At 36.0% G+C, this 22,866-nt stretch overlaps 1 protein-coding gene across 6 annotated transcripts in view; it reads right to left on the bottom strand.

Annotated features, from left to right (window-relative positions):
• Epha7 (EPH receptor A7) overlaps positions 1-22,866 on the bottom strand; it is a 150,391-nt gene that overhangs the window by 90,676 nt on the left and 36,849 nt on the right. For all 6 annotated transcript variants that reach the window (XM_037202479.1, XM_028872740.2, XM_028872741.2 and 3 more), the window contains exons 4-5: positions 2,394-2,549; positions 1,124-1,459 (exon numbers count right to left, since the gene is read on the bottom strand). In XM_037202479.1, the coding sequence (XP_037058374.1) occupies positions 1,124-1,459; positions 2,394-2,549 (492 nt within the window). The remainder of the gene's footprint in view (positions 1-1,123; positions 1,460-2,393; positions 2,550-22,866) is intronic.

Here is a 22,866-nt window from a genome sequence, read left to right as displayed (position 1 = left end):
CAGAGCACAATAGCAGTCCATTGACCATATTTAAAAAAAAAAAAAAAAACTATAATGTACACATAATCTGCAGCACCAGTCCATATGCAGGTGTCATTGTACAGATGTAATTTAAACAGGCAATGCAGTGTTAAAATTAACAGAGAAAGGAAGGCCAGATCAGGCTCTTCTTAGGTAGAATGCTGATTAGTTTCAGACAGTCAGCCAAAGACCACAAGCACCTTCTTATAAGTTTATTGCAATGTTCACAAAACTCCATCATCTAGTGCAGGGCCACTTTCAGTACTAGTGATAACCTAGTCCTTGGCTACATCTACTAAATATCGACTGCACAGCATCTTTTAACAGCTTCAGCTGAGAAAAGCTCCAATTTCTGAAACTTTTTCCAGTAATAAGATTTTTCTGGTGGTTTCAGAAATGTCTGGCTTCCCAAGCTGACTACCTTACATGCATTTTCCAGGACCTATTAGCTGTAACAAAAACTAAGGAAGACATTTCAAATATCAGTTGAAAAAAATAATTCGAGCTAGTATTAGACTAATCTACAAGTTCACAATTATCATTTCTTTTGAAATACTCATTAAATTTGCTAAGTTATGTGTTATAAAATTAGGGACAGTCACAGGATCCCACATCTACTGATGAATTCAAAATACTCTAGTGCAAATTAACAAAGCAAAATTTTCAGATGTTACAAGTTTCATATTCTATATGGTAAAAATTTGGTTAGGAAATATATGATGGCACAACAATCTCATCCATTACTTTTAACTGTCATGTAGATTATAATCATGAGCACAAACCACATTTTAAAAGGGCAAATACTATTCACTGTCTTGGACTGTACTTTCTCGCTCCTCTTTTTGAGCTTTCAAAAAAAAAAAAAAAAAAAACAATTCAAAGTACAGCAGTTTAAACTGGCTTAAAATGCTTCTGCCTTTACTTCCTTTGCCAGAACTATGGAGTTATTAGTAAGTATAAATGTCACTTCACAGGTAATAGGAGAAATAAGTAGAAGTTAAATCAATAAGCTGGCAACATAAATTTCTGTGCAGTGGTGTTAGCAAACACTCAGGCAGAACCACTGACTAATGAAAACTCAGTAAAGACACACAGCACATACCTGCTTGACCAGTGGTGACGCTCACCGCAGCGAAGAGCCGCTGAGATCGACTTAAGTCAGACACTCCATTTACTGCTTCGACTTCAAAAGTGTAATTCGCATGGGCAAGCAGGTCCATGACAGTGACATAGTTATCCTCTAATCCTGTCTGCTGGGGCATGTATCCAATGTTGCTTCCACATGGAACACATTCTCCTTGCTCCCAACTGCACCGTTTACACAATATTCTGTAGGTGACATCATTTCTTCCCCCGTTGTCTGCCGGAGGACTCCATTCCAAACTTACAGTGGTTTGATTGATATTGAAAATAAGGTTCTGTGGTGCAGAGGGAGGCCCTTTGGAAGCCAAAAATAAATAAGCAAGTAGGCAAAAAAGAAGAAGAAAAATGTGTGCAAACAAAGTCAACGATAGCATCTATGTAGTATATTAGAATGGAATAGAAAAGCCAGGAGGGTGGCTACCAGGATTTCTCTCACATCTTCACTAGAGAAGCTGTCTGAGTTGACTAGATGATTTGCTTTCCATTTAATGCTGAACAAGAACAGGGTAACACTGCCCATCTACTTTTGCACAGTCATTCACATGTTTCTTCTAAGCAATAGAAACAGTTAGCATGCTCAAGGAAAAGAGTTGTGTGATTGTTAAATAGTTCTCCTTTGAACCATATAACAGTAAACACACATTTCATCCTAATATGCTTGAGAGTGACTAACAGCAATAAGTCGAAGTGCTTTTTATGTGGGCCTCTCCAACCTTCATTAATTGAAGCAGCAATGTGCAAGATTGACTTTTGTTTATCACCAAGATTATAGTTCAGAAAACACTACTGTTTAGCCACATTTCCTATACTGGACAGCCAATAACTTGTAATGATTTCTAAGAAATACTATATATAAAAGAGTCATTATTAAATGACTTAATTTTGAGAGATGAAATTATATTAACATCACTGCTTCACTGAATCTGCTTGTGGAAAAATTTACAAATATGAAGAACTAAAAGTTTCAAACTTAAAGCCTGCCATGGTGATTGATGCTCTACTGAGTTATGCAAATGAATGGAAAGAACCGGGCGATCGTGGCGCACGCCTTTAATCCCAGCACTCGGGAGGCAGAGCCAGGCGGATCTCTGTGAGTTCGAGGCCAGCCTGGACTACCAAGTGAGTCCCAGGAAAAGCGCAAAGCTACACAGAGAAACCCTGTCTCAAAAAACCAAAAAAAAAAAAATGGAAAGGAAATAGGAGCCATTCATTCCCCGGCTTGAACTTACTCGTGCACGCGACATATGGCGGGTCAGAAGGAGCTCTGTAATACCCATCTTCACATTCACATCTCGAGGAGCCTTCTCGGTCAGAGAAGCTGTGGGTTGGACAACGAGAACACTGAAGATCTTGAGAGGAAGATTTGTAGAACCTGCGGCCACAGGCTGGGTAGGAAACAAGGGGTGAAAGTGTGAGGACTACTGGGCCGTTACTGATAAATCTGGGAATAGTCAGCAAAAAATAACACACTGGATGTCAGCAGCTCAATATCATGACACACTTTAAAACAAAATGATACAAACAAACAATACCGAAGAGTTGCACCTGCAGCTGGGCTCAGTGCTCTGTTAGGACACTGAGGAGCAGGATGACTGATTCAAGGAAACTCAAAGGATGTTTACATCAACATTGGAACTGAATAGCAGTAATAATGATAGAGAAACTTTCATCTGCATATGGCTGAAATGTCTTGCTCCAAATTTCCAGGGACTCCAAATTGAATACATGAAAGTTATACTGCAGGCTCCCCCACCCCATGACACAAATCTTCTTGTTAAAAGAAATACTTAAGTACTAGGAACAGAGGGTGACTGATCATTAGGGAGAAGGAGAGATGTGGCCTGGAGTGGATGATGGTCTTGTTTCTCCTCTGCTCCGATACGTTTTATACTCAAGAAGCCGGCAACTGTGCTAGGCAGAGAGCAGAGAACTATGGAAGGTAGGTACCCATGCACCATTTAATATTCTTGGGTATTTTAGAAGCTCATGTTTATCCCTAATTAAAATTTTGCAAGTTGAATTTTTTTATTTCAGCAATGTTATTTTGAGGGTACACTACATTAAATATATTAAACAGATCCAATTCATTCTTTATATAAAATATCTACTAAATCTTCTTTAGAGATACAGCTGTTTCTTTCAGTAACATTTAAAGTAATCAGGTATTATTTTAAATGAACATATTTTAAATTTTTTTCATCAATTTCTTTGGTTTCTTAAAACAGGGCCTCCCTGTGCAGTGTTTACTATCCTGTAACTCACTATGTAGTTACAAGGAAGACCTTGAGTTCACAGATATTAGCCTTCCTCTGTCTTTCAAGTGCTGGGATTAAAGGCATGTGCCACCACACCCCGCTCTAAAATTTATCCCTCATTTAAAGGTTTAGTTTACTCTCTTTGGGTGCTAACCAGAAAATTAATTAAAATTGCCTTTCTGTATAGTGGAAAGTGGTAACTATCCTGCTGGGGTGTCATAATTTTCAGAGATGTTGTCTTTCTTTGGTTTTGTGTACATGGTGAATATTTCATGTGCAGCTTTGAAATTTATGAAAGCATATTATTTAGATCCAGGAAATTAACACTGTTTACAAGATAGGTATTTTATATAACATAAATTTAATTTATAGATGCACTATGTTTCGACAGAGAGATATCAGGAACACCACAATCTCACTGTAAATATAAGATTCACCACTGCCCCCAGAAGCTGCTCCACTAAATTGTGTTTTCCACTACATACAAGTAGAAAATGGGAACAATTACATTAGACAAAGACAGACAATGCATCCTTACATATTCTCAGTAGCGATTATTACATACTCCAAGCACAAAGAAAACCCTCCGACACAAAACTATAGCAAAATTCACAACCAGTACAGATTTGATTGTGCCCTATTAAAGGATGTTAACTGGTAACACACACAAATTGTTACTTATTATTGTTATTTATAAATACCCACTGCATCTTGTTACATGTTCTATCGGTATATAAAGATAAAAGATGATGTGGGAAAAAGCTTCAATCCTAACCTGCACCTTGAAACATCATCGTTTAGAAATGTCAGAAAGAGAATTCTTCACGACATTGTATTGTCACTTATTATTTTTAACAGAGAGTAGTGGGAAGCGAAAGGACTATGGGAGACTCTGGTGGCACTACAATCTGACACTTAGCAGATGCGGGCTTTCAGGTAGCAAACTGAAGCTAAATAGTAGAACCTCTAAGAATTTTTCTCCCATTTTTCTAATAAAGGGAAACCCCCAGCAGCTCCAAAATTAGAAAGTGAGTTTCTTCATGAACATTCATGATGTTGAGAATGTATCTATAATAGTCTAACGTTGAGAAATTTAAAAGTCTTATTGCTCATCTTTCAAATTTCATTACATTCTATTTCCCTTTTAACAGATGGGAAAACAGCTTTGAGGCAAAAGTAACCTGAATTCTTCAAATAATTCCACTTGCCTAAGTTAAAACTGGATTTAGAACACAGGTCTGCACACATAAAACCGTATGTTGTTCACTACACGACTCTCATTTTGGTGCTGGCTCTCAAGGCTTTTAGTTACTCTAAGTAATTTTCAATAGACCTTTATTATCTTGTTTTTAATATACAACTATTAAATCACTGCCATTTTTTTAGTCTGGAAGTATATGTAACAATACTACAAAACATTTTAATGAGAAATATTAAATAACGATCTCAACTTTACCATGAATTCTGGCACTGAACAATTATGGAATGCATGCATTGCTATAATTAAATAGAGGCAATTCTGGCAAAGGGTTCATTTTTTTTTCCTTTGAAGTAATATTTGGTTGTAGTGCAGGTAACCCTGAAAATTATAAGTTGTGGCAATTAAGTTCATTTAATCTCAAAGGAAACTATCAATTTAGAGTTATTAAAAATAAGTACAAAATCTTTAGGAGAAGATATTAAAATACAAGCAAGAGCATGTGGGGGAAGAACATGAGTCTCTTGGGATAACAGAGAGCAAGTGGGTAGGAAAATCTTGGGAAGGAAGCAACCGATGTTCTCAAAATTAGAAACTCAGATAAGATATCTACGTAAAAGGGCAAAGGTCAAACACTCAATGAGATAAACTTATAAAGTAGCTTATTCTGGAATAGACATGAAAGAGAATTCCATATCCTGACTACTAGAAAATGTCTTGCAGGACCTCTGGCAACTTTTCTCTCTACAACTACATGTGGTTTTCTAACATGCACTAGGAAGATGACTTGAGTGGTAAACACACTGCAAATGTCCAAGGTATTTTAGAAGGAAAACGTCCTGGGAACTGTGAAACAACCACTTAGAGATGCTTCCGCCCTTGCTTTACTGCTCCGTTTGATCAATGGAACTTGAACTCGAAGCAGACTTTAATGAATATGGTGTGCATTATTGTAACTTGTTATGCCATGTTTCCTTGATATCCCTGGGAGGGAGGCCCTGCTCTTTTGTGAAGGGAAACAGAGAAGGGGGAGAGGAGAAGTGACGGGGAAGGATTGAAAAGAGAGAAGGGAGGGGAAACTGCAGTTGGTATGTAATCTATGGGAGAAGAATAAATAAATGAATAATTTAAAACAGTAAATGAACATACAAATTTAATGTCCTGACTTTTAGGCCTTTGCATTTTGTAATTGAACATGGGTTTAAAAGTAGCATAGTGTGGGACTCATGAGTAATGAAGTTATGTATAAAAAAATTGTTTCAAATATTTAATTGCCTTTCTAAAAATAATCTCTCACCTCTTTTTTTAATGGTAGTTTTCTATGTTACCGCAGAGTCCTGAACTTGATTCTTTTGACTGATCTTTCCATCTTTGGCCTTTAATGAATAAATAAGTTTACCATCCTAATTCAATTTCTGTATGCTAAGTGAGTTTTACTTATTTAGTATATTGCTTAAACAGAAAACCAGACCAAGAAAGAGTCTAGAAAAGTTCCATATACCAGACTATAAAAATTTTCTGTTACAATATATCTGCAAAATTTTATGGTGGCATACAATAAGATCTTTTGTTTGCTGTCATGAAATAACTAGACTTTAATATTCAATTATATTTAATGACAATATACTCTTCTATATAACAAACTTTATACAAGTAACATTTTCAACTTAAATTCACTAACCAAGTACAAAAAGGCAATCCAGTTTCCCATTAATAAAATAATTACATAAAAAAATAATAATGCAGTCAACTTCCAAACACAAAAATACTTTAAAAAGTTGATTCTAATGCTTTGTATTTGGTTCTGCTTCTACATTCCTACTAATCACATTACCACAGTTGCCTTCCCTGGATTCCAGGTGTTGGAGCAATGAGGGCCCTGGCCTCTGAGTTGATTTCTGTTTAATGCAGTGAGCAGAACAATCGTAGCTCTGTTTTAAAGAATGTGTGCTCTAAATGAACATTCCTTAAGTCCACAAAAAAAAAAAAAGACACTCAGCATTGTTCACTCAGCTCCAGGCTAAGTATTAAGGTAAAATGGCTCTTCTCCATTCCACAATAGTGTTCAAATATAAGGATGGGCTTGGTTCTTTTAGTTTATGAGCTATCATGTAAACCTGGGGAAAGTTTTATCTAATTATTTAGCACATAAACAAGACCGGAACAATGGCAATATCAAGGGATATGTTAAAGTCGAATGGGGACATCAGTGGTGTACCATCCATGGAAAAAAGAACTACCAGGAGCTAATGGCTGCTGGGAGAAGGAAGATCAGCATTTCCCAGGGATGGGCACCTTTACCCGCTGTCCAAAGCCGAGTAAAAAGCCTTGAAACATACAACCACCAAAAATAGACTCAGCAGGTTGTATTTAGATTGTGTGTGTGTGTGTGTGTGTGTGTGTGTGTGTGTGTGTGAATAAAAATCAAAGGAAAGAAAGCTATTGACTTGAAGAGGGAGGAGAGGGAACTGAGGGAGAATAATTGGGAGAAAGGAAAGGGAGTGGGTAAAGTGAAGTAATTCTATTTCAATTAAATATTTAAATGAATAAATGAACAAATAAATAAATACCCTCTTTATACAATCTTGTCCTAGGAAATCCACAGAACTCAAGAATCCTCTATGGTCAGGGATGACTTCCTGCTTGTGAGTGGGCTCATTTACCTTTTATCTCAGGCATACTTGACTGATATCACCCTTGACATTTAGATTAAAAATGTGTATGTTTGGAGGGGGGATTCCCACTGACTGGACATCAGGAAAGCTTTGAAAAAAATTGGCTTGACTAAATCAGTTACTGAATCATGATTGGGACCTAGATATTTTTATGTTTGAAATTATTAATGTATATAAATTACATGAAATGGGCTTAGGGTCTTCCTGAACAAGCATATAGGCCTGAGTTTCATCCCTAGAATTTCCATAAAAAAAGCCAAGCAGGGTGGCACCCACCTATAATCCCAACTCCAGGAGGTGGAGACAGGAGGCATACTGGCCAGCCACCTCAGTCAAACTGGCAAGCTCAGTGAGAAACTGTCTCGAAGAAATAAGAAAAAAAATGTGGAAAGCAGTCCAGCAAGATGCTGGTAATTATTGACTTCTGGCTTCTACATACACAGGTATCCACACACATGCAAATACCATAGAATCAACAAAGGAAAACTGTGGCAGGCTTCGTTTATGGCAGTTTCATTTATCACAAACTTTGCTCATATTGGACATTTCCATTTTTTAAAGTCAATCAAATATTCAGTGCCTGCATACTGAAGGTCCAAAATTGTTCCTAAAATTATGGAAGTTCATGTAAAATGCATGACAAATATAAAAAAAAATCTTATCTCAAATTATAAGATCATGATTTAAAATAAGATACTACCAAAAGCATAATGAGACTTTAAGAAATATTACAAAATTAAAACACACATATAAGCCAGTCAAAAACAGTAATAAATAAATACAGGGAAACTAAAGCACATTTAATCCAATCACAAACAATAAATGTTTCCTCACAGAATATATATAAATGGCTCATAGGCACAAAAAAAGGATATACAACAAACAGCATTAGCCACTACCGTAAAGCAAGTAAAGGCATATTGAAACCCATCTACACTGGAGAGGAAGGCTAAAATTGGAAAGGCTATTTAAAAAGCAGCTGGGAAAAGGTACGAGGATGGGAGAGGTCGACAAAAGAGGCATCCAGGAGGATGAAGACCTGGGGTAGAAATCATCTAAATACATTGTGTTTAGATACAATAAAATATTTTAAAACTACCAGGAGAAAATTAGCAACAAAACAGTAACAGGTTTTAGAAAATAAATGGGAAACTGAGTCAGTGGCTCTACCGTGCCAGTGAGTATTTAATTCCTTAAATGGGTAAACAGAGTTACCATGAAATGCAATGGAATACTATATATTCATCAAAAAAACCACTAAATACTGACACAGAGGAGAGTAAAAATAATACATGATATCTGATAACACAAAAGAATAAAGTTACAGCATATTACATAGATGACTCCATTTCTTAGAAACACCTGGTAAATATCAACATTTGAAAGATTTATGGTCACCAGGAGGAGCAATAAGCAAGTGCTGTTAGTGGGAACTGCTTCCTGTTGGTGCTAATGCCAAGGACCTAAAAGTAATTTGCAATGACTGTGACTATATCAAAAACTTAAATTCTGAACTTCAATGGTGGTTCTACATGGTATGTGAACTATAATGTATAATGTACTGCATTATAGCTGTGGTTTAAAAAAAGTCTAATAATAATACAATTTCAAGTCTCAATGTTCCAGCAAGCAAACTTCAGGAAAATCCTGTTTTAACTGTTCATATAAATTCTTTTCAACAAATATACCCTGTATGAAAATATTTTATAGTATATTTAGATATAAGAAATTACTAACAAATTACTAAAATCTTATATCATTGATTTCGTTCCCCATATGCTCATTCAGTGTGCAGTATACAGTTACATAGCTTAGATCTTATCTGAATAGAAACTTGTGATGTAATAGAAATAATTAAGAGTCCAAATTTATAATTATGATTTTATAATATATTTTTAATTTAATTTCTATTTATTTGTTTTGAGATGAGATCTATGTAGGTCAGGCTAGCCTCAAACTCACTGAGAGGCTGAGGCTGGAGTGGCCTCAGACTTCTGGTCCTCTGTGTTCACCTCTGCAATGATGGGATTACAATCGTGAACCACCATGCCCGCTGCAGGAGAATCTTTGGATACATCAAATGTAGCGAGCTATGAGGGAGCTACTGACCACATCATGTACATTCTCATTGTTACCCTTGTTACTTTGTGAGGCAGAGGTTGTTTGCTTCTCCTGCATCATCCACACCCCATCTCCCTATGAGCTAATTGAATAAAACTAGATTCTTCTTCCTCAGGTCTTACTTCATTTCTAGACCTGTGATTTTAAGCACAATTGAACATTTTTCTAAAGGAACGGTGTGTGTCTGTGTGTTAAATATGAGGCTTTGCAGATGTTTCCGGCCACAGTAACACAGCTGCAAAGAGTTTATTAATTATGAACTAAAGGATTGTTCTGTAATTGAAACTTTCTGGGCTTTAATATTATTTTAGAAGCAATGTACATACATAGTCGACACTCTAATGAATGCCATCACTTTATTTATTGCAGATGGATATTTTGCTTAATTCAGGACAAGCGAGTTTGTTTCCATAGGAGCTTTCAAATATTTGTGTCACGTTAATATCCCCACTTCCATAAGGCAGAGGGGAAGCACAGCCTGCAGAAACAGTCCTCCCCCTGCTCAAAGTGCTGACCTCATCTGGGAGAGACAGATCCAGAATCTGTATTTTAATCCTATTGACAGGCCCGCAGTGGGAATAATTACAAAAGTCAGTCTGGAATCCAGACCTCCTGTCACTGATAGGCTATGGTTTTTCACGTTGAGAATGAACAGCGGGCAGGGAGGATAAAAACAACATGATGTAATGAGCACATTACCGTCTGTGAAGCAGCATCCACATTACCCTATAACTAACTTGCAAAAAATGTAGAAAAGAGACCATGAAGAATATTCTGTTCGAGAAAGCAGGTACTCAAGTGTCTGGAAACAATTTCAGATTTTTTTTTAAGACTGAAAAGAATAATTCATTGCAGGGGATTTAGTGAGTGCATGTATGTCTGTTATTTATTTTATGTATTTGATTGAATATTTATTGTATTTATGTTATAAGGTGGAAATGAAAAAATAAAGCTTCATAATATAAATTTATAAAATTTATGATATAAAATGAAATACTTATGTAAAGCATTTTTAATTAAATTATTGATTTGGATAGGATATGATAAGTTGCAATATTTAAGCTTCCTTTTACCAGAATATAACATCTTAGTTAGGGCATCATAAAATAGAATAAATAGAATTTATTTATTTATTTATTCTAGAAAAAGAGAATAAAAAAATGTGAGGTTAAAATGTTCTAGCTCCTTTTTGTCGTCTTTGTTTTCCTTATAAATGCTGGACCATGACAGAGAGGTAATGTGACGCAGAGAAAGAGAATTCGATTTTAAACACCTGTGTTCAGATCTTACTCGACCACATGAGAGTATGTACTTGAGGGGAAATCATTTAACAGTAGGTTTCAATTTCCTCTGTTGCTTTGTTATGAACTCTAAAGTAATATGTACTAAATATTTTTTTGGGTTTGTTGTCTTGTTTGGATTTGTTTTTATTACATTATGTATCTTTTTGGAAACATTTAAGAATAGCACAGTAATCATTTACCTAGCTGCAAGTGACTCAACACAGATTTAATTGAAATGCTGTTTTTAAAACCATGCATATTTCTAGTACATCTCCCACACACATCACAAAAAGTGGTTTGCAAATGCAGGGCATTCACTCAGTCTTTCAGGGAGAGTGTGGAAGAGAAGGTCTGTTTTGCATGTACACACCAGTTTCCCTTACAGTCCCTGGCTGCCTATCAGGTCTTCTAGTCTATCACATCTAGCTCTCCTGAGTCACTATTTAAAATCCTCTTCCAAATTCTGCATACTCTTATCAGCTCATGTAGATAAATGTGCAGAAATGTCTTGTTAAAAATCATATAGAGTACTAAAAGGAAAAAAAATCAGTCCCTATATGAAGAAAGATTGAAAATGTTATGTCCTACCATTCTGAGTCCCACTGAATACTATCTGTATGCCATAGTCTAGGACTGCACATTCTTTGGCTCTCTCCCTCCTTCCATCCCTCCCTCCCTCTCTTCCATCACCCCACCCCCACCCCCTGATTTTGCTCCCCTGTGTGTAAAATTAGTTAACCAGGACTCTCAGGATTTGGTAACTGTGCTAAAAGAAAAAAAAGGTATCATTGTGGTTTTCTTATGGACTAAAATCCCTAAAATTAGGGCAGCTATTTTATCAAACACAAATATTCATCTGTAGTAACTAAGTATATGGTTTATTGGATACATAACTTTATTTCATTCACTTAACGATTTTCTTTGCTACATGTGAGTGAACAAGAGGCTGAAAAAAAGGTTTTATTATAGTAGGGAGGATTCTAGTCAGGGACATAATGTACTATACTATAGCATTTATGCTACTGTTGAGGTTACTTTCAAATATTTTTCTTACATTCATTATAATACCGACCACATATTTTAAAAATTCTGGTATATTGTTCATTCATTTTATTACAAAATACTGAGAAAGGTAAGGTGACGTAGACTACACACGAAAATATCTGACTTTTATGAGTGAGAAGTCCTCGATTTAAAAAAAGCAGAACACATTACATAATAGTTTTCATAAAAACATGTCTCAAAAGATAAAATTTGTATTTTAGGACTAGCAAAATGGCTCAGCATGGAATGGCACTTGCAGCCAAGCTTGAAGACTTAAGTTTGAGGCCGCTGAACCCACGCCGCTTGAGAGAATCAACTCCTACAGCTTGTCCTCTGACCTCTACACATGTGCCACAACAAGCACACACACACAAATAATGAATAAACAATAAATTTTTGAAAATATTTAAATGACTGACATAAAATTTACATTCATTATTGTTTCCATGGCTAAAAGGCAGTACAGATGTCAGCTGAGCCGGGGATTTGACTCAGGGTTGAGTGCTTGCCAGGCATTATGTCAGGCTGGAGGCTGAGTACTCAGCATGGACCACCTCCACATTATGAGTTTGAATCCTGTGGCATTTGCTATCTATGTGCACTTTACAAATTCTTGGAGTCCAGCTTCCTAATCTCCAGTGCAAAAGAACAGTCAGCTTTTAAAAGACCACCGTGAATTAGAAGAGAGAGTGAAGTAGAGGACATGGAATAAGCACACAATAAATAGACAACAATTACAATTCGGCAACGTCAATTTCTACACAAGTGTTTGATCCCATTCAAATTTCTGAATGTGACAAGTGTGAGGCATGTCTTCTACCAGATGTTCATTTTGCACAGCAAGAAATGCAAATAGTTAACCAAATACAGCCAACTGATTTGTCCCCTGATTGAATAATTAGTGCATGCCACCTGTGTATCCACTACTGTGTTAGGCAATGGAGATGAAGGATATCTTTAAAGAGCAAATATGATGACCTCTAAAAATAAATCATCACCACACTGACTAGCTTCACATGGAATGAACAATCAGATAATGAGTTTACGTGCACTGGAATTGTAATAAGCATAGGAAATAGAGTCTATAAATTATGTATACTGTACCTTAACATGTATATTTTGCAACTGCTGAATTATCTCTGATTTCAGTGGTGAACTGAGACAGTAAAGTTGCCTTTGCTGCCAAAGCCATAGTGTTTCATCCATATGAAGTGAGAACGAGTGCAAAGAGCCAAGCCAGAAGCACATGAAAGACTCTTGTTGACCACTTATATTTAAACCAGCAAGCTATTTCTGACAGCTACTAGCTTTGTTTTCAAAGAGGCTCTTGGTGTGACCAGGAATAGCAGAAGAGTCTATAAGGGCAGATTACCTCATGTTTATATTTCAACTGAACGAGAAATAAATGCCTAAACACAAACATCTGTAATTTGCTTAAGTTGAAGAAAACAATTAACTCAATAGAAAAAACTAAAATTACAGTATTGTGTGACTATTCTTCAATGACAGTTTGTCCTCACATGATATATTTCGTTTGTGCATATTCACAGAACATACTTGCAGAATACGAAGTCCAAAGGAGAGCAATTCCCAATGACCACAGATCGATACAAAGCAGTGTAACATGAGATTTTCATAATCTGTTTGCTAGAATACTTTCAAAAAAATGAATAAAACAAAACATAAGTGAAAGCTATCTTTACAGCTCTTTTGTGCAGTCTATGTTTACCTTATTTAGTCGGCTATAAAATGTGAATCAATGCTAAGTCTTGTGAAGCAAATAACCCTAAAGCAGTTTAAGGTTGTCTGAACATGTGGAGAGATAAATAGTCATTTCTGTTATGTCAGGGGAAAATTTTCAGGAGATCATAAAGAAATTCATTTACCCTGAAGCAGGACATTTGAAAAAGATGCGTCAGGATGGTGAAGAGGTTCACTCATCCTTAATTCCTGGAAATAAAAGGCAGAATAAATCTTTACAAAAAATGATGTTGCTTGACTCGATACTTCTTTCTTCTCTGCAAAAAATGAGTTAGCTACAAAATTAGAGAGGAAAAAAAGCAAAGAAAGAAAAAGAACGTGACCACAAACCCATACACATGTATATTTATGAGAAAAACAAAATGAAGAACAAACAGTAAGTGTTCTCTGTCTGGGTCCCACTCTTAGGAACCTGTAGTAGCAAACTAGATAATTAATTAAACTAGGTAATTAAACGCTATGTTTATCTCCACACCTAGCAAATATCTGACCCATTTCTTTTCAATTCCTGTGGACTCTATATTTACAACAATTTGCAAATAAAAAAATACAGGTATAAGTGAGATATCATTTTCAACTTGCTTTAAAAAAAAAAAAAGTACTTATGTTAGACACACAAAGTGGCACTCCTGACAGCTTCATTCTTTTTTAAATTAATAGCAGTCAAGGATGTGAGAATCGCCAATGACTTAAAAGCAGCATCTCTGCTTTCCTGAGACTTTACTGTGTTAACTACCAAAATCACAGGATTCACTGGGCTATAACTAGTTCTTTATGCATGTGTCTTCTACTTCACTGTGAGCCCTATGGTGGGGTTATGACACATGTACCCATGCATTCCTGAAGTACACGCTGGTTAACCTCGACCCAGTACGGAATCTGCACTCTTACCACAAACCTCAATGCCAAATACCTTCAAAGACTAATTCAATGACACCCTTTACCAAATAGTTCATAAAAGTCCAATTAATGGAACTAGGAGGTAACATTCTGACTGGTGCCAACAAGACCTCTGCTACCACAGGCAGGGACCCTCTGACCAGGGTCTGTTTCCAATGACAATCCCTGATACACTGTCCAGGCCAGCCACAACAGAGCATGTGTCTTACATGATTTCTAACATGACTCCATAAGCACATTTAATAGAGTGACATAAATAAATGTGGGAATGACAAGGAAAAAATTTTATAAATATAACAGGCCCTTCAACATGGAATAGAGGAATCAAGACAGAGAAACTGAGTTGTAAATTACAAGTAAGAAGAATGTCTCTGGCTCAGGGCTCTATTTAAAAGCCAAATAGTAAGAGAGAGTAACAGTTTTCCTGGGCTCTTGGTTCATAAAAAAGTCTATTTTCCCACAAATATAATACATCCAAATGTGAGGGGAAGTGATCTAGTTTTAGATTACTTAGCATTGTCACACAATAAGTATATAAAACTTGCATTTTTGAATAGAAACTTGGAACTAGACAGGCCACTATTAAAATAAATTCATATAATTAAGGTTTCTATTAGAAACTACAAAATATCACTGAGGCCCTTTGTTATGGAAACCCTTTAAATTTATTTCTTACTGGCTCTCTTTAAAGCAAGTATTATAGTGAACAAAGGCTAATTTAAATACAATGGGGCATTACATCTTTTGTTACCGTTTGTTATAGGCACAAACACACAATACATCAATTTGCCCTTTTATATGTTTGCATTTTTACCATTATATCTCTGTGGTGAAAGAATTAATTTGCTCTCTGACCTACAGTACAGTTATGACAAAATGTGAGCTAAAACCTATTTACAGGTCCACCGGCTTTTTCATCTTTTTCAGGATTAAGCTTGAACAAGGATAGCATAAAAGCATAAAATTAGTATAAAAAACAACTCTAATATTACTAGTTACCACAGAGACAGCAATGGCTAGCTCTACAAAGCAATGTGCTCAACACCAATCCAGAGATGCAGAGCGACCTGAGTAACTGACAGGTTTTCTCATGGGAAAGAACAATAATGTGTACTGTATATAGCCAAATGAAAACTATATTGATCATTCCTATAATTAATAGGAGAAATGAACAGAATGACTTATTTTATCTCTGCACTAGTTGTGCTATAAAAGAGCATCATGGATAGAGAGCTGAGAGTATATGAAATTATCTTAATATTTTTAATCTGAAAGCAGACTAAAATTTTGGAAATGTACATCTGTATTACCTAGAAGAGAGAAGATAGGTTAAAAGCTGTTAAGACAGAGCACTCTGATGAAGAAGTTAAGGTTAAAAAACAATCAATGATAGAGTATAAGTACAAAATTGTCACAGGTAGATGCTAGGTAGAAGGGGTTTGGCAAAATTTTTAAGAAAGATTTTATAAAACACTTGAGCAGAATTTTATTTTTGAGTCAATATTCAAGCAAATACAGAAAACAGAAATTAATAAAAGTATCTACAGAAACAGAATATATAAAGGCCAAGAGGTGAATGATTTGGTATTATGTAATTTGGGCAAAAAAAAAAAAAAACAATTGTGTAATTTCTGAAATAAATACTTCGTGACTGAATGGACATTACAGGGAAAACAAGGAAGCTAACATTAGGCATTTTATACTCTGCATCGATCTCAATATGGCGAACATAACACCAGTGGCAAAGACAAAGGGTGAATAAGCTTGAATAGGGAGGAGAAAGAGTCCTAAAGATATGAGAATACAGACAGACCCTCTGCCATTTCTCAACACGATTATTTTGTAGTTTAAATTAGTAGATTTTAAATAAAGTTCTTAAGAAATAGAGTAGAGGGTGAATCCTTTCAAGCCATTGATGTTAAAGAACTATGTCTAGACATGATGTCAATAAAGGTTGCAAAGTTCTTTGATTTCCCCAGACTTATATTCTACTTTTTATACAAATAATGTTGAGTGTCATAAAATATTTCACAAAATTAGAGTTCAGAGGAAATCATGTCATTTAAATAAAATGTGTTGTTTTTACTATCTGCATGAAACACTGACCTTATAAGGTGTCCATCTAAGTTCGACACTTAGCTGCCATGCAATTTTTCAACTTTTAAACTGTTTTCTGTTCATTTATGAAATAATTCATGCACCTAACTACATGGCCCTGTGCCAAATAGCCTGAGTGTATGTATATTTAGTTGAGCATTGTTCTTTCCACATAGAAAATTTAATATTCAAATATGCATATATATATGCCTCATCCTGATACATATAACACAAACTCATTAATTTTTACAAAATCTAGAACCAATTTAAATAAAGTTATAGGTTCAAGACAACTGCAAATTCTGTAAATATACTAGTCTCTTCTGGATTATCATATTCATCAGGCAATGTATGTATTAAAACAAAAGCCAAAAGAGCTTAGGAGGCAATACAATAATATCATCTATTTAAATGTCTGTGATATACAAACATACAGATAGATACGTCTTTGACATATATTCTCTGTAGTATACATTACAGTTGATTTTATTATAATAATACAGATTACTATACTTTGATACCAAAAGGCAAAAATCAAAGTTAACAGAAACCTTTAGGAGCAATCATTTTCAAACTTTCCTTTAAGTCAAAACTGTTGGCACAAGAAAGTTATGGAAAGAGTGGACCAGCCAGGCTTGGTGGCACACACCGTTCAATTTCAGCACTGAAAAGGAAGAGACAGGAGGATTTCAGTGAGCTCTGGGTAAGCAAGATCTAAAGAGTTAGGCCCTGTTGAAGGAAGGAAGGAAGGAAGGAAGGAAGGAAGAAAGGGAGGGAGGGAGGGAGGAGGGAGGGAGGGAGGGAGGAAGGAAGGAAGGAAGGAAGGAAGGAAGGAAGGAAGGAAGGAAGGAAGGAAGGAAGGAAGGAAGACAAGAAAATACAAACAGGTCAAATGAAAAACAAACTGTCAGGTGTGGAACAGAACACGACTTCTTCAACCAATACTTTAAAAGAACAGGAAGCCTTGCTTTAATAAACCACACTTAATCGTATTTCTATTATTCAGCACTATTTTGGAAACAGGGTGGAACAGATTCTCAGTCTCACCACTATCTTGCATTACTATGTTCCAGAATTTGATACTACTGTTTTGAAGGCTGCTTACCACTTACAACTGTCACACAGCATCATGTGAGAGAATAAGATATTTTAACGGTAATGTGAAATTTGTGTTTCTGTTTTAGAATCATCAGTATCCCCCGAAGGGTTTTTAAGAAATGTATGATAGTAGAAGTTAATGCTAAGCGGGACAGCAGTGGTGCATGCCTTTAATCTCAGCACTCGGAAGGCAGAGCCAGGCAGAACAATGTGAGCTTGAGGCCAGCCTAGTCTACAGAGGGAGATTCAGGACAGGCACCCAAACTACACGGAGAAATCCTGTCTCAAAAAAAAAAAAAAAAAAAAAAAAAAAAAAAAAGATAATGCTACAGTTACCTTGGGGTGTAGCCTTTCCTAGAGCACCAAAAGCTTAATATCCACATTCCACACACTAATGGAATAAGACACTGTTGCAAGTTTTAAAAGAGATTTTAAAATTTTCAAAGGCTCACTTTACTATTAGACTAATATCTGAAAGAGCACGTCTTTCACAATGTAACTCAGAGCCTCATAGGCACCTCTACATTTTCACAGAAAACAGCATGAGAATAAAGAAGAATTTATGAAATGCCAGAAGTACTGAGAAAGTAGTAAACACTGAATTGCTAGTCATCAGTGAATACAAAAAGTCGGCACTGGCAAACTATAAGTGTTTAACCTTTTAATTATATATGTATATATTCATATTCTTACATTCTGTTTAATTTGTTTAATATGTAAATCATGTACCTAACTAAATGTACAACTTAAAATTTTTAATGGTTTCAATATATATTGGTTGGATCCCTTCAATAATAGCAAATTAATTAAAGAGGTATGTGAAAGTTCACCCATTATCCCTTCTGTTTTCATCAGTTTTTATTTTCCCAGACTAAAATTAGTTGGCCTAATACACTGCTATATTGACAGTGGGACAATTCTACCTATTACTCCACAATAGACGAATTGTGCCATACACATGTTTAAATTTATGTGTTTTGCTACATATTGCTTAAAAAAAAAACATAGCAAAGTTGGAGCAATCTCAGAGACTTAAAACTCTTAAGATACTCTACCATGATGGAGGCAACTAGTACAAATAAAACATTCAATGAATTTTTGTGAGAACACAACTTCTGTTTGAATCATCTCAGCTTCTTCTTTGCTAAGAGTGATAGATGAACAATTTGGATCATTCCATACAATTTTGGAGAACATGATTTTTTTCTCTCAAAAACACTAAGGAAAATGAAAACTCCCATTTTCTTCGTTCAAAGATAGAAAAGGCAGATAAATAATTAAATAAATACTTTGGGGTTTTAGCCATTGCTGTTTGTCTTCACTAGCATGCACAAGAATTTCAATAGAAATGATTAATTATAAATAGATGTAGTGGGGAATAGAAAAGGTAGAAGGAGAGCATTACTCTGTTATAAATAGTGAAATTAAGACAAGACACAAAGAGAGGGGCCATATTCAAGATAATAGCTACACAATTACCACCAGGAACCATGGGACATGTTCTCCTTTCAGTCTCAGCACTGGCTCTTTCCAACCAAACTACCACGAACCATTCCAAAAGACACCTTATCACCATAATTTTTGAGAACATTAATCAGAAGATCCTTTCCCCACCTAGAGTTGATTTTCTAGGAAGTTGTATCATTTTATTATAAAAAGAATAGTTAAATCCATAGGTTTGAAAAATTAAATCAGAGCATGTGTATAAAGGTACATCTGCAAGAGGAGGTCCACATTTTAGGAGACACGGAGGCTGCTCAGCTCTTCTATCCCGACCAACCTCCCCTCCGCAGTCAAATAGTCAGGCATATTTCTACACTTCTGCCTTCTACCTTTAAAATAAATGCTAAAATAGTGGTTCTGAACCTCTGGGTCATGACCCCTTTGCCAACTCTCTACCTCCAAATATATTTACATTACGATTCATAACAGTACCAAAAGTGCAGTTATGAAGGATCAACAAAAATAATTTTGTGGTTGAGGGTCACCACATGAGAAACTATATTAAAGGGTCGTAGCACTATGAGGGTTGAGAAACACTGCTCTAAAATAATCTACAAATTAATTGTCCTTCTTTCTTCATTTCCTCTTTTCCTTGGGTGTCACTGCTTCCTAAGACAAGCTATGCGTGATCCTTAATAATTCCACATTCCTGATGATACTGGGGAGTAATTATGCTTTACATTCTAATTACCAGGGAAGAAGTTAGCAGAGAAGCCTTCCACTGAAATAGTTTCTATGGGGGTTAATTCTAACCCTGCCTGGAAACATCTGTAACTGCACATATTTTTGGCGTAGGAGCATGAAAGGGGTTCTGTTCCTGGTACCACTAAAGAAAAGTACTTTGAACAGCAAAGAATTATTATATATGGAAGCCAAATGTACCATTGTGTAGAAGTCCTCTTTACAGCCAGTGGGTATCAGTTTTACTTCAAACACTGAACTAATGCCTTGTAAATGAAGCCCAGTGCTAACTAACAAAGAAAATAGAGATGAATTTTCAAAACCATTTAAACAATAAACAACCAAAAAAAAAAAAAAACCCACATAATAATGTTAGAAAAGGCAAGTTTTTCTTCTAAATTCCCAGATTATCTGGAAAGAAATCTAGTCAGAAATGTAGGTAGAAGCCAGAGAATAAACTCCAGTGTCTTTCTTCAGTGCTTTCTACCCGTGCCCCCCTTTTTTGGTTGGGGGTGGGGGCAGGGGAAATTCTCATTGGCTTGAAGCTTGTCAATTGCCAATTAGACTTTCTGGACATTAAATCCCAAGGATCCACCTGTCTCTGCCTCCCCAGAACTGCTATTACGTGAGCAGACTATCAAATCTGGTTTTTCTACATGGGTTCCTGGGGTTGAATTCAGGCACTTACGTTTGTTATGTAGGCACAGGGCCATTTTTATCACCACCTCTCTTACCTTACAGATCTATCTTATATTTTAAATTCCAAGAGAAAAAAAAAACTTTGAATTTATCATTTTTTCAGTAGCAGACAATGTATTCTCTACTTTACCTCCCATATCAAGTTAAATAATTTCCATTATTCCTTTGAAACTCACCATTATATACTTTTATCTAGTATTATGACAACTCAACTCAATTATATTCCTTATTGTTTCAATAATTTGCTAATCATTCAACAAATACTATAAAGCTTCTCCTGTAGTTTTTAAGCTAAGAACAAGGCACACGGGGAAGACAGACATAGTTCTTGCTGTGAGAGTCCTCCATATGCAGACACTTAGCAATCAAACAAGCAGTTCTAATAAAGCATTAGGTGCTAAGAAAGGGGATCCCCGCAGGAACATAGTAGTTGACTTTCCTCTGTTGTAAATGAAACCACACAATAAGTAAAAGATATTCAATAGAGGAAAGACACAAAAACGAGCAGGAAAAATGCACAGACAATGAAAAGACCAGCCCACCAAAGGCCACGATGCCATGGCTGAGGAGATGAATAAAAGTATAGGAGAATCAAGAAAACCAGACTGAAACGGGGTCGAGATGAGTCAGGAGTTCTGTTTTATTCCAATGGAAGGAGAAATCAATCAGTGCCTTTAAGACACTGTCAGCAGGAAGGAAAAAAAAGGGAAAGGGAGAAAACCATGCAAAAATCCATGCAGGCCGATGACTGCAAAGCAGACAAGACACAGTGGCTATTCTGCGAGCAGAGAAAACTTGGAGTGCTTGGAGAGAGAGCACCACAGTTCTGACCATGTACATCCCTGTCACATAAGCATAGCAGCTTTCCAAGCACACATCACACAGCAGTGGATTCAAATCCAAACCAGTGGAGCCTAGAGTGCTGCTTGACTTACAGCTGGAAATTGGATCTTACAGTGTCCTACGAGGTGCTTGGTCAGAGTGGGAGGACAGAGGAGCAAAGAAACTTACACGATTGTGAGATATCGATAGGTAGTTAAAATCGGTTTAGCAACCAGACATCTGTTTCCATGTCTGTTCATGGTTCTAGTAAAGTCTCTTGCTTCAGGATATAGAATACTGGATTCTGGATTCCGCTTCTGGACCAGGGCCAAAATTCTATGCTGTTTCATGTTTATTTTACAATACAGTCCCTACTTCCTGAGGTGAAATTTTCTAGTAGTTGCACAAATTCATTTGCTTAAGAGGTGACAAGTCATCCTACAATGAAACGCTGATAAAGCACAAACATATATCATATATAACTAATATAAAATCATACTCAAATATTTAATCACTCTAAGTAACACGAGAAGAGACAGGGATGTGTCTTAGAGGCAAGGTGCTGGCCTAGCATCTGAAACGCCTGAGATTAAATGTCTAGTACCATAAATAATAATACAACTGATGGAGGAAAATGATTTTTCTAAGTATTCTCAGATTAAAATTCCCTGGTAGTGTATTCCAAACATGGATATATAGCATGCAAGCCCAGTGTCTGTTAATATAGATTCTCATGAATGTGAGTTGACTCCAGAGGGTTATAAGACACATAAAACAACTGAGCTGCATTTTCCACTAAAACTTATTTTTTTCCATTCAGTTCCATTTGCCAAGCAACTCTACAGTCTTTACATTCTCAGCTCTAAATATGACCAAAACATTATAATTACTCCTTTTCCTATAGATAAGTATGAACAGTGGACTACAGTTTAAGAACTTGGGGTGTTATAATTAACTTTTGTTACTGGGCACAATTGCCCATTTCACATATGTAAATTGGATTTTGGGTAAGGTTGGTAGACAAAACATTTTTATTAAAAAAAAAGAATCGATTTTTAAAGTAATTATTTTAAGTGGTATATTTAAAATAATTATTATGAAATGACAAATGATTGCAGAGAAATCAAATGGTTTATATGGGAGGTAATTATATAATGTATCGCACCTTTCAAGAGTGGAAAAAAAGCTAGCTATTAATAACTACACTCAAGTGTCACTCCATGAACCACAAGGAGATAACAGCAAGGGGACAGGGCTTCCTAAGGGATCTTAAAATTACCACAGTAAGTCTCTCGGTAACTGTATTTTAGGTTGTGTACCCATGTTCTGAATTGGGAGGTTCTGTCAAATTTGAGCAGCCAATTCATGTACATTGCACAGCAACACTTCCTTTGAAGCTGTGCTTAGAGTCCTGCACTTTTGTTCTGTCAGTCTGCACACATCCTCAGATTAACCAAAGCTATCGTTTAGAGAGGAGGAGCTGAATTCTCTGCCCTAGTTATTAAAAAGGTTCCGTTTCCAGCAATATTTACAATTATCAATTCCACCTAATTGCTCCTTAAATT

The sequence above is a fragment of the Peromyscus leucopus genome, chromosome 2, assembly GCF_004664715.2.
Source record: "Peromyscus leucopus breed LL Stock chromosome 2, UCI_PerLeu_2.1, whole genome shotgun sequence".
Taxonomy (NCBI): domain Eukaryota; kingdom Metazoa; phylum Chordata; class Mammalia; order Rodentia; family Cricetidae; genus Peromyscus; species Peromyscus leucopus.
This window is presented reverse-complemented; position numbering and strand designations above follow the sequence as displayed.